The sequence below is a fragment of the Garra rufa genome, chromosome 2 (assembly GCF_049309525.1).
Source record: "Garra rufa chromosome 2, GarRuf1.0, whole genome shotgun sequence".
Classification (NCBI taxonomy): Eukaryota; Metazoa; Chordata; class Actinopteri; order Cypriniformes; family Cyprinidae; genus Garra; species Garra rufa.
Genome location: NC_133362.1, coordinates 52727350 through 52740582, shown reverse-complemented (window position 1 = coordinate 52740582; position 13233 = coordinate 52727350). Strand labels below are relative to the sequence as shown.

General features: G+C 37.7%; 1 protein-coding gene and 1 non-coding gene across 4 annotated transcripts in view; both read right to left on the bottom strand.

Annotated features, from left to right (window-relative positions):
- Nucleotides 1-1810: 1810 nt before the first annotated feature.
- Nucleotides 1811-1929, bottom strand: LOC141326904 (5S ribosomal RNA). The gene has a single exon (XR_012354248.1). It is a non-coding gene; the product is annotated as a 5S ribosomal RNA (ribosomal RNA).
- A 7175-nt stretch (nt 1930-9104) lies between these two features.
- LOC141325593 (uncharacterized) overlaps nt 9105-13233 on the bottom strand; it is a 98435-nt gene continuing 94306 nt past the window's right edge. The window contains exons 3-4 of one of the 3 annotated variants that reach the window (XM_073834371.1): nt 10102-10851; nt 9105-9933 (exon numbers count right to left, since the gene is read on the bottom strand). In XM_073834371.1, the coding sequence (XP_073690472.1) occupies nt 9313-9933; nt 10102-10851 (1371 nt within the window). In that variant the 3' untranslated portion in view covers nt 9105-9312. Of the gene's footprint in view, nt 11040-12551; nt 12586-13233 lie in introns of those variants that run through there. The other 2 variants (XM_073834373.1, XM_073834372.1) reach the window with 2 other exon arrangements.

Below are 13233 nucleotides of genomic sequence, written 5' to 3'. Positions count from 1 at the left end.
TTTGTTGTAGTCCTTCCTCTTGCCCTTCATCAGATTCTCCTTCCTCTTCTCTGTTTCCTTCATGCACCTGTCCGTCCACCCGATGTTCCATACCTCCTTCCTCTTCCTCCATCCAACACTCGCACTTATTTAAAATTTGTTGACACTCCGGGCATCTGACTGCATTGCAATCTCTTGCAAAATGTCCCCTTTCTTCACACTTGTAGCACTTAAAATCAGGGCAATCTTTCACCAGATGTTCCGGGCTCATACACAGCCTACAGGTCTTCACCTGGTGGCTGTGCATCACCCTAAAGTACTGTGGCCCTTCTGCTGTTTCCAGCTTAGTGCTATAGGGCAACGATGCCACCTCTTTGGGGAACCTTACTTTTAGGAACCTTGTTCCATCTTCAATTTCAGTGCCCGGGTAGCATCTTCTTTTCATCTTTGATAAGGGATTAACTCCCCATCCCTCCAATTTTGCCAGAATTTCTTTATCATCCAGGTAGACGGGCAGGTGCATGAAGGAAACAACATAATCCCTATTTTGCAGTTTTTTTTTTATCTCACAATTCACTCCATTTATTACAAGTCCATCAATAAATTCCTCACATGTTTCTTCCTTTTCCATTGTCAATTCAAACTCTTTTCCTTGCCTTGGTCTTAGTGCCAGAATTTTACCATTTCCACATTTGTCCGTCACTGCTTTGATAATATCCACTGCTCTCACCTCGTTCACATTCTCCACATTTACAATCACCGTAGCCTCCTTTAGGTATTTTCTTTCCACAGATGTTCCCTTGATGTTTTTATCTTTTGTATTTCCAGCTCGTAGTCGTTTATCCAGTCCAGTGTCGTTTGCCATTCGTGTCTCTCCGGCCGATCCTGCGTCATTATCGATTAATCCGTCCATTGTAGAAGAGAAAAAAAAAGGGGGACTAACCACCCTCCAGACAGCAAGAATGCTGCTGTTAGGTGGTTTAAAAGTTGACAAACACACAAAAAACTAACTTAAAGTAATACAACTCACAAAACAAACAACAAAAAATAAACACAAGATGGAGGAGTGCCTTCCTCTCCCAACTGCAGCCAACTCACTTCCTGTAGCTCTCTAGCGCCTCAGGTGGGGGTATGGCCATAAGCGAGGGTTGCTCCAAAAAGTGGGCTATTTAAAGACCTGGTATTCCCTGGTGGTCTCCCATCCAAGTGTAACAATCGGCCTTATCAGCCGAGTTACAAGACTAAAATGGGGTCAGATTTAACTGTGAGAGATGACTAGTGGTTAAAAGAATGAGACATAAAAGAAGATTGGTTTAAATAGATTTGGTGTATTTACAAGGTTCACATAAAAGACTTTAAAACAACACGATAAAACTAGGTAAACTCTGTTAAAAGAATACGGTTCATTTGTCCATACCCTAAAACAGTCCAAGAATCCCAGTGTGTTGATAAGTCCAATGTGAGTGTCCACCAGTGCATGTACAATCCACAGAAAGTGTAATCCAAAGTTTGCAGGTGGTGAATGGAAAGGTGAGCTCTAAAATTAGCAACTCCTCAATCCAACAGTTTGGTGACTGTCCTTTATTTGTCATGCTGCTCTCTTATACAGTTGTACTTCCTGCTTCCTGTCATGTGTCTAGTCACATGACAGGCCAACCATCCATTTATTAAAGACACACACACTTAAAATGTTAAGAGTAATAAAATGGCCTAAAAAACATGTAAAACACTTAAAACTCTATAATACATTTAAATGATTGTAATAAATAGAGCGGTAAAACACGTCTTTCTAAAAGCCAGCATATTATATAAATAGTGAAGAAAAGGCAAAAGCTTCCAGCACCAGGTATTCCCAGACAGTCTCCCATCCAAGTACTAACCAGGCCCGACGCTGCTTAGCTTCCGAGATCAGACGAGATCTGGCACTCTCAGCGCGGTATGGCCGTAAGCAAGGGCTGCTCCAAAAAGTGGGCTATTTAAAGATCAGCCTCCGTAAAAGCCAGCATATTATATAAATAGTGAAGAAAAGGCAAAAGCTTACAGCACCTGGTATTCCCTGGCGGTCTCCCATCCAAGTGTAACAATCGGCCTTATCAGCCGAGTTACAAGACTAAAATGGGGTCAGATTTAACTGTGAGAGATGACTAGTGGTTAAAAGAATGAGACATAAAAGAAGATTGGTTTAAATAGATTTGGTGTATTTACAAGGTTCACATAAAAGACTTTAAAACAACACGATAAAACTAGGTAAACTAAACTTCGGTCTCTATTTGCACTTTGTAATATGAAAGAGTAGTACTTTGATCGTGACAGATTTATGGACCAGCAGAGCAATGGAACCATATATGAGCATGATGATCCATTAACCCCTTAACTGTTACTCCCATTTTTGAACAGAGATGTGAAAATGAAGAATTGAAACTTAAATCTTTATAACTCATGGGCAAAAACATTTTGTAATATGATTGAATTAATATAATATGATTTGATGATACTTTGTCCATGTTAATGCAATGTGTGATTTTAAAATGGTTTCAAAGGATGAATTTTGAAATTAAGTTTTCATCTGATATATCATTTCTTATTATTTCTAAAGTGTAATAGGGAAAAAGGCAATGCGGAAGTCTGTTTGTTTAAAAGGTCAGAACTCCTGATATGAAGTAGATTTTTGAGGTTCACTCTTGTCATAAAATAATCTATGACACTCTTGTCATAAATAATTTTCCCTACATAATTTGTAGCAAAACAAAAAGTCAAATATCAATTTAGGAGCCTTAGACCTTTCCAATGTAATATGGTTAGTCATGATTAGATTAGAGTATATTTGTAAAATGGTGAAGTAAACTTGGGCATCCCACAGAGTGGACAGTGACGGCCATAAAATGTTGATAGGCAAGTGTTTCTAACTTAAAATCTTTAAATCTCTTTACTCTGACATAATACCTTTGTATGTTTTTTTTATGTTTAATGGTGATTTTTCCCACTTACATTATTTTTCATTAAATGTCTTTAAATTTAAAGCAAAGTTTAATAACCTGCTGTTTGATAACCTAATGTTCAGGTGTAAATCTTTCAAATAAAAAAGTTCTCCAGAATCGTGAGAGAATCGTGATTTTAAGCAAAAAAAAATTGTGATTCTCATTTTATTCAAAATCGTGTAGCTCTAGCGCAGAAGCACAATTTTATTTGAAACTCATATTTTTTTACATTTCAATTATCATTAAATATAATCCTTTACAATTCATGACTAAACATATATGTCTTTTACAATTTTATATTAATATTCTAATCTTTGATGAGTGCAGCTGTTTGTTTACATTACCATATATTGCGGGTGCCCCACACTGATCAGGGTGACTGTTGTAATGGTGTAAGTATCATAAACAAGCTCAACAATCAGCGGGAAGATAAGTTATAAATCTTGTCATGTTTGTTTACAGTAAAAGGTGGCTGTGTGTGTAAAGTTATGACAGGCACGTGCGGGAGGGGGGGTTGTCTATCACCTAGATAGACAACGTTGGTGGCTGCTGGTAAGTCGTGTTTTCACCAGTTGTAACTTTACTTATTATTATAAGAATGACGTGAAGAAAAGAGATTATGCACGAGTATTTATACTTTTTAATAGTTTGTACACATGTAGTCGGCTCTGAAATAGCTGCCGATAATGTTCATGTCGTCATGTAAACAAAAGTGCATTTTCATTTCGTGAATCGTTCTTGCATTTGGGGGGAGAGAGGGACGTCATTGGCACCTTGGATCTGGTCTCTTTTTTTATGTAATGCAGGGCTCGCAAAATCGCTAGCCCGACGTCCTGGGGCTATAGTGTTTTCCAGTCGGGCTACCAGAAAGTTTCACCGGCTGCCAGACGGGGTATTTTAAAGGAGAGGGCACCTGCAGGTCCTTAAAATACTCCTCAATTTAGTTAATTAAATCAATCAAATTTAAGGCCATAAAAAGGTTCAAATATAGTATTAGAAATACTTCATTATAATTTAGGAGGTCGTACGTTTGGGGACGGAAAAATGAGAATCGCGATAGGCCTGGATTAAACTTTAAAAGGCAATGATGTCATTGAATAAATATGTGCACTGCGCGTTTCAAAGTCAAAACGCGGCACGGATGTCTCTGTATGAATGTATCTGAGGGGAACCGCCTGTCCTCAGAAACGTATCGTTATCTTTTTCATTTATTGCCTGATAAAACAGCGTTAATGCTAATTTGTATAGAGCCGTTCCTATGGAAACCGTAGTATTTCAGCACTCTTAAAGGCCCCCTCGTGACAGAGAATGAATTTTTCTTTTCTACATTTTTTCAGTTCTTTATGGTCAAATTATTGCAATTATCGACCTACGTTGTTATGCAGCAAACACAGAGTTGTAAATGTGAAAGAAGTTAATGTGCCTTCTAAAAATATAAACAAATAAGACAGTAATATTTATGTTTTAAATAAATATAATAAATGATAAACTCGATTTATCCCTTTTAATGTTATAAAGGCTGAAATTCCATTGTATAAGAAATTTTGTTTTGTTTTGTGTGAAGCTGTATCTGAATTATAAATCATGCCATTTTATGCCTTAATATTCTACCGTACATTGTCAAATCCTACTCATACTGTTCATTTTACTTCTGCGGATCTTAAAAATGGTCAAAAATTGCCTTAAATTGATATTTAAAAAATTTTAAATAGTGAAATAAAATTCCTTCCTTAATATGTTTGTTTTATTTCTATACTCTGCAGTAAAGCCTGTTGTCTACAATCTTACAATACAATAGCCTGGCTATCGCCAGACCACGTTATGACTTCGTCATGATTCGTGGTCTGGGAACCACATGTTCATTTTCTCGTATTTGAGGCGTGGTTTACGAATGCCCAGAGCCGTTTATTGGGCGATACGAATGTCTATCAAATGCGCCTGTGCGTAGCTCATAGCCACTCGTTTCAATTATACCGGATGACGTATGTAGAGCGAACGCCAAAAGTTGCTCTTTTTTCAAAATAAACTTGCGTTCTAAACTACTTAGAACACTATACCGTGTCTACACCGGACGCGACAGTTGCCGCGCCGCAACAGCTAAAGTCTGTCTACACTGGACGCGACAAGGCGACCGTTGCAAATCATTTAAACTTTGTGTGAGCACGTCATAAATAGAACGCGGCAGCAGATTACCGTCGGGCCGCGTCGCGCCGCATTCAGTGTAGACAGCATAATAGGTTCTAATGTCATTTGTCGCGTCTGGTCACGCCGCTCGCGTCCGGTGTAGACACGAAAAATAACTTCGCGTCTGCTGCCATGCTGGATCCATAGTAACAAACTGCTTCGGTGAGTCGCATAGAATACGTCATCGTCTTGCTGCTCCCTCCCCGTTCTGTGATTGGTTCCCTATCTTAGGTGAAAATTAGGTCCATGGTTTCCAGACTGACTAGCAGCGTGAATAAAATCGCGCTGCGCAAGGCAGGATGGGGAAACCCAGGCTAACAATACAATACATCAGGGGCCACATATAGTTTCAATAGTGACCACTCAGAGTTTAACATAACAGCTGTTCTTTATTATTGAGTTTAACAGAGAGAAGAAAATTTTTAGGTTTCACAACCTACACAATTTAATACACAACAATTTCTAATCAAAATGAATAGGTCCAAGGAAAATATTTTTTATCTTTTGAACATTAAAATGGTCTTTTATGTTCTGTTTCTTCCTTAAAACTGCTTCACGGCATGGGCCACTGCAATAATACATAAATGTGACCCTGTCCTGTCTTAAGTAGCACAGGAATATTTGTAGCAATAGCCAAAAATACATTGTATGGGTCAAAATTATAGATTTTTCTTGTATGCCAAAATCATTAGGATATTAAGTAATGATCATGTTCCATAAGGATATTTTTTTAATTTCCTACCATAAATATACCATAAACTAGAAATATGCATTGCTGAGAACTTTATTTGGACAACTTTTAAGGCGATTTTCTCAATATTTAGATTGTTTTGTACCGTCAGCTTCCAGGTTTTCAAATAGTTGTATCACAGACAAACATTGTCCTATAACAAACCATACATCAATGAAAAGCTATTTACTCAATTTTGAAAAAAGTACAGTTAACTGTGGGCTGAAAGCATCAAAAGTTCAGATGATGCGGTTCCTACTGCTCCAAAACGGCAGCGACAGGCCAGCAAGTCTCTGCAGGACTATATTGTAAAATGAAGTGTTGGTCAGCGTGAATCGAACATTGAACAGGAGTGCAAGCGGCTGTTTTTTAACATTATTGACTCTATTCTCGGAGAAATGTCCGTGAGTTTCAGCAAACGTAATAGCCAGTACATGTCAGCTTTGGATAAGCTTGAAACCACTACTAGATTTAACGAACACCGAAACTGTAGAGTCTCAGTTCACCGTTGCCCGCCAGTTTTGGCACACATTGTTCAAAGACAAGGACAAGAAAATGACTTTGGTCAAACTTCTTTCAAATTACTCCAGCGTTTTCCAAGCCATGCCAGTGGTGCTGACTGCCCTAAAACACGCGCTAACATTTGGGGCTTGACTGCTATGTGCGAGAACTCTTTCTCAACGTTGAAGAATGTATTTTCTGAGCACCGACGCAGCATGATGCGAAAAGCGCATCTGATCAAGTTGGCTTTAGAAAATGACCTTAGAAGAAAGTTCAGAGAAGAATGGAAAGAGTTACTGCTGAGGAGGTTTCACTCATCGAAGAGAAGATTGCAGCTCTAATGAGGCTAAAGGTATGATTAAATATTTTGCTGATGCTTTAAAGAGTTTGATTATTAGTCACAGTTGTCAGTGCTGTCAGGTTGTTTTAATACTATGTTAAACAAACATGTAGGGTAGCAGGCATAAATTGCGTTTGATGGTCTTGCGTGTCTGCGTTTCCGGTTAAAACTTCTGTTTTGTGTATATATATACACGCATATAAAGACCGTTGGTTCAGAGCTCTGGACGTTGCTCACTAGCTGCAGTTTTTCTGCTTGTAGCAGATATGTTGGTTTATGGCGTGTTAAAACTTAAGCAATGTACCATAGCTATCTGTTTTTTCTTACTTGGGAGCGTTATATTTGCATTAAAATGATCGCCCCCTCTTTGAATTTCAGACGCCCCCTCTTCAGCGCTCGGCTAGTGCCGGCTCTATTACAGAGAGTTCCCTTTATTTGACAAGAAGTTGACATGTTTATTGATTCACCTCAGAGAAAAGGAGTAAGTTAACGTTTCATGGACTTTATTTCATTTTGCGTGTATAGGTTTTCAGATAATTCTGAAATTCCATTAAATATGTATTAATTCACTGAGGTATTGTTGATTTATAGATAACCAAAGATCATATCTTGTCAACCACTTATTGTACCAATTGTGAATTAAGAAGAAAATGCAAACAGCACTGTTTTGAAAAATAGTTTATTGTTAATTGTTAACAGAAGACATTATGCATAAAGTTGGCAGTGGAGAAGCATCGTCGAGTGTGAATGATTAATTCTCTCCCCTTTTCCAGGGGTATAACAAATGCATTCACAAAAATATACTCTTTTACAACAAAATTCAGAATAGCTGACGGCCAAAATGGTTGATATGGAAATATCTTTTAACTGGGAAAAATGTTCTAATGAGTTCTAGACATTACCCCTGTTTTTCATGTTCATGGATTAAATGTTTACATGGTTTTTAAAAAAAGCCAAGTAACCAGTGTTTCGTGCCTGTTTGGCCAATCAGCATACACTGGACCACTGGTAGTTCCTATAGAACTGTTTAAGACCCTACTCTGAAGTTGGAGCTAACCCTGATAGCACACGTACATCTCAGAGACGTATTTGGACTATATTTGATGTCTGCATTTACATCTGCAAGACATAGTTTGCTCATCTGCAATACATCTATTGGACATTTCCTATGAGATGTCAAACAGACATCTATAAGAAGTCTTTACGGTGTTTATTAATTAAAATGTATGTAAAACTGACATCCTACAGACGTCTGCTTTCTAGACCTATATGGGAGATCTATCTTGTTATCTGGGAAATCAGTTCCCGCAAACTGAGTTCCTAGTTCCTGTTGTGCGAATACACATAAAAGCAGTAACTTCTGCCAATAGTGCTAGGAACTATGAAAAGTTATATATAACATGTCTAGGTGGGTTTTTTTGTGCCTGGGCTTTAGGAGATACTTCTTTCGTTGATGGCACCTATGTATGCCATTCCTCTGCAGTTTACGCTGTATTGTGTGGCTTTCTACTTTTTTAGATACCTGCAGTAAACTTGCATGTTTTTTTATTCAACCCTTCTCATCAGAAGATGCACCAGCTCAGGTGTTAACTTCCGTGGACCACCTGGATGAGATTGTTGCAGTTTCATCTTTTAAAAAAATGTTGTACCACTTTTGTTACAGTATTCTGGCTGATGAGTAAAGATAGGCTGATCTTGCAGCCTTCACCTTTCTGGTGTAAAGAAATAGTTTTGACATTTCTCTTCCATGTGGTGCCATTGCTGACAGAATGAGATGTGAAGGGGTTTTCTTTAAGTAACACACTTCTATAGTCAACTGTTTGCTGGACACCTGCGTAATGAATAGTTAGACTCAACTATGGTTGAATTCTTGTTAAATTAGTAAGTTATATTAATTACCTTACTTTCATGTTATAAGTTATAAGTATAAAACTTTGTCTTGTCAACATTTTGTAAATTGTTTTTTGTTCATTGAAATTACTTTTCAAAGAGGGTGTACTTATTCATGCTGAGGACTGTATATCATCTGGAACTGTGAAGGGTCTACCTTAGTTTGTGTGCACTCACAGTATCAACAAAATGTGTTTTTGTAAAATAAAGAAAACAAACTGAATGCGCTTTCTGATGTCTTGTTGTTGAACAGGAGCGCTGCAGAAAAACTGAACCGACCCCCAGCTAATTGCCTCACACACAAAATATCAATAGAAAGCTCTATATCATTACTTCACTTTTAAACCAAGTAATTCAGATCGAAAACAAAACACTTTAAACGTGCATCCAATGAGTAGATGGCAAGTCAGGATCAGGGTTGCAAGGTTTTCACAACAAAACCCGCCCAATTGCTACTCAAAAATTGCCCAAAGGTGTTTCGAAGTGGGGGTCCCCCGGGGACATGAAATACATGTTTTTGGCTTGGTCTCCCTAATAAAATTTGCATTCCAGGGCCTAAATATCACGTTATTGGAATAAAAGCTCCGTGTGAAAAGGAAAATTCTTTCCTACATGGCACAAGTTCATTGGCCACTATGCTTTGGAAAATTCAAAGAAATATGTGTGAATAAAGAAAGTAATTGGACGAACCTTTGCCCAAATAGATGTGGTTACTCCACTGTGTGGATCCTCATGTGTAGCTTCAGGCGACTTTTAGAAGAGAAACTCTTCCCGCACTGATCACACCTGGTATGACGCTTCTCTCTGCTATGCATCTTCTCGTGTGTTTTCATATTTCCTAACTGACTGAATGTCTTGTCACAGTATGAACACTTGTGAGGTTTTTCTCCAGTGTGAACTCTCAGGTGTAGTTTTAAATGTTTCGCTGTAGTGAAAGTCTTCCCACACTCAAAGCACAAGTGCTCTCTCGCACCAGTATGAATTTTCTGATGTAAAAGTAAATTCCTCAGCTGTGAAAATGTCTTTCCACATTCAGAACAGGAATGTGGCTTCTCATTCGTATGAACGGCCAGGTGAGTTTTTAAATTTGATGACGTATGAAATGTTTTGCCGCACTGATCACACTTGAATGGCTTCTCTCCTGTGTGGATCCTCATGTGAACAGTAAGACCATGTTTGTATGTGAAACTCGTCCCGCACTGATCACACGTGTGTGGCTTTTCTCCAGTGTGAACTTTCAAGTGTGTTTTAAGATGTGCTCTTTGCGTGAAGCTCTTTCCGCATTGATCACAAGTGAATGGCTTCTCTCTAGTGTGAACTCTGATGTGACACTCAAGACCATCTTTCCTTGAGAATCTCATTTCACACTGATCGCACATGAACGGCTTCACTCCGGTGTGGATTCTCATGTGACCCTCAAGAGCATTTTTGTGTGCGAATCTCTTTTCACATAGATCACACTTGTACGGCTTCTCTCCTGTGTGAATTCTCCTGTGTACTGTAAGGTTTGATGATTGTCTGAAACTCTTACCACAGTGATCACACGGGAACGGCTTCTCTCCAGTGTGAACTCTCATGTGAAGCTCAAGACAGGGTTTGTCTGAGAAACTCTTCCCGCACTGATCACATGAAAACGGCTTCTCTCCAGTGTGGATTTTCATGTGCTTTTCAAGGGATCCTTTTTCTTTGAATTGATTTCCGCATTGATTACATGTGAATGGCTTCTCTCCAGTGTGAACTCTCATGTGACGCTCAAGACTTTGTTTGTGTGAGAAACTCTTTGTGCACTGATCACATGGAAACGGCTTCTCTCCTGTGTGGACTCTCATGTGTCCGCTAAGGTTTCCTTGTTGTGCAAAACTTATCCCACACTGATCACATGTGAATGGCTTCTCTCCAGTGTGAACTCTCATGTGGCACTGAAGATTTTTTTTGGTTGAAAATCTCTTTTCACACTGATCGCACATGAATGGCTTCTCTCCGGTATGAACTCTCATGTGAAACTCAAGATAATGTTTGGTTGCAAAACTCTTCCCACACTGATCACATGTAAATGGCTTTTCTCCTGTGTGAATTGTCATGTGTTTTTTAAGGTTTCCTTTTTCTGCGAATTGAAATCCACACAGATCACATGTAAACGGTTTCACTCTAGTATGAACTTTGATGTGACGCTTGAGACTATGTTTGGATGTTAAACTCTTCCCGCACTGATCACATGTGAATGGCTTTTCGCCAGTGTGAACTCTCATGTGACGCTTAAGACTAAGTTTTTCTGTGAAACTCTTTCCACACTCAGTGCACACCGATTTCTTGGCTGTTCTTTTCTTTAAAAATGTCTTTTTAGTCTTTGAGTGACTCAAAGTTTTTTCTTCTGGTTTGACATGATGCTCCTCCTCTTCACTCAGTTCGTCACTCTCCTCGCTCTCTTCCATCAGGTCTGAAAAAAAAGCATTTTAAAGAGAAAAATATGAAAGGAAGTCCTAATGTAATAACAGACATAAGACAGCTGCTGTAAAACATGGATCATTGCAGTGTATTTTTTTTATAAGTGCATGACTGAGAAACAAATTATTTTTTTAGTGAGAACTATTTATCTTATGTTTAAAATACCAGAGACAAGCTAATTAAATCACCTAAATCAGTGGAAAATAAATAGAAACACGCGTTCGCCATTTCTGTCCAGGGCTCGCAAAATGTTGAAAACTCTCTGGTAGCCCTTTAGGCAGGTACTCTTCAGATTTTGGTATCCCGAAAATTTATTAAACTAGCACAAAATAAAAAAGCTTTTCAATTTTTTTTTTAAATACAGAAAATCAAATAGTAATCTAAATGTCGATCAAATATGTTTTCAAGAGTCTTTATCAACGTACAATATATATATTATTATTATTTAAGTATTTGTTTAAATTACGAATTATGCAGGATTGCAAAAAAAATTTGACATTATAGATTGTATCAGCGATTTCTAGCCTGAAACATAAAGTGTCAATTTCAGCTGACCTTTCATCATGATTCGCTCGCTGCCTGCCCCATAAATTGTCTGTGAAAAAAACGCGTCTCTCTGGTCAGCCTAGGGTCCGAGATATGCTAAAAAAACAATCGGCACTACCAACCTTTCCACAGATAAACAAACAGTGTTCCAACCAATCAGCGTCAGGGGTTTGGTGTTGTGGACTTTCACTCCGCCTCCCTCACATCCATGCACCAGTAGGAAAGTCCACAACACCAACCCCCTGACGCTTTATGTTTTAGGCTAGAAATCGCTGATACAACCTTTATGTTGATTTTGTGTTAAATTCAGCGATCGCAGAATCGCGAAAAACTGGAGGGGATTGGTTATACAATCTGTGTACGAAATATAACAAAAAATAATGTTGTAAATTATATATTTTAGCTTTATCTGAATGTGTTTAAGTGCTCAACGCTTTCTAACATGAATGTTTTTCAGCATCATGATTATGGTTGCAAAGGGGTGGAAAATTTCCAGATGAACTTAATTTTAGAAATATTTTAAGTTGGACAGAATTTACAGGAATTAAAGGGAATTAATGGGAAGTTTGGTAATACAAATAAATTACTGAAAATATTTCATACACTATGACTTTAGGACCAGTTGCTAAATGACTAGAGTAGTTACATTATTTCTGAGATAAAGGCTAGCAGCAGGTTAAGGGGACAGTTACCCCAAAAATTAAAATTCTGTCATCTATTATGTTGTTCTAAACCCATGTGAATTTATTTGTTCTCAACACAAAAGATAATTTGAAGAATGCACATGGTCAGTTTTTGGGTTGTTTTAAGTTCATGCTGCAAAACTACAGTTAATTTTCCTGTTTTAAGCTAACATAACATAACCAGTTTATTCCTTTTAATTCTAATGGAAGTTTTTCAACTTTGAAAATTCCCAGAATTTTGCATCACTTATCATGAACGAAGAATAAACACTAACCTGTTTGTTCTTCAGTGTGTTTCATTCTGCAGTGTTCTGGATGACTGAAAAAATCTTTACAGATTTCAGCTCTTCCCGATGCTTTGATGCTCATCTTCACTTGAACTGATGGGAATCTTCCAGCATTTATAGCTGAACTGCAATGGGAGGAGCTTCACTGATGATGAATTCCAGTGTAGGAGGAGCTAAACTGCAAAAATAAAAAATATAGCCTTTACGGAGTTTGTTTTTATAGTGTGAAAAACCAGATGTAAAATTAGTGTCTGCAATAAAATAATATATAGTATACCTTGAGTATACCTTAGTGGTCCAAAAGACATTTTTCAAGAGTATAAAGATAAAAGAAGTCAATTAATGAGTATTTTTGGGCTGCACTGTGCTTCTTAAATAGGGTTTAAATGTGTTATTGAATGATTCTTGTTCTCTTTCTCTATGTATATATACACACACATTTAGTTTTTGTTATATAAACCCATTTTTGCCTTTGACCTGTATACTAACAGACAGATGTATGCATTTGAGTCTGTGTATCATAAAGTAACATATGCTAATTCACACATTTTTATTTTTAATTTTAACATTGTGTTTCTAAATTAATGGCTATAAAAGTAGTAAAGAACTGTATGAAAAGCATTTGGAAGGCATAGACACAAATAAATGTACATATTTGCCAAATCAATAG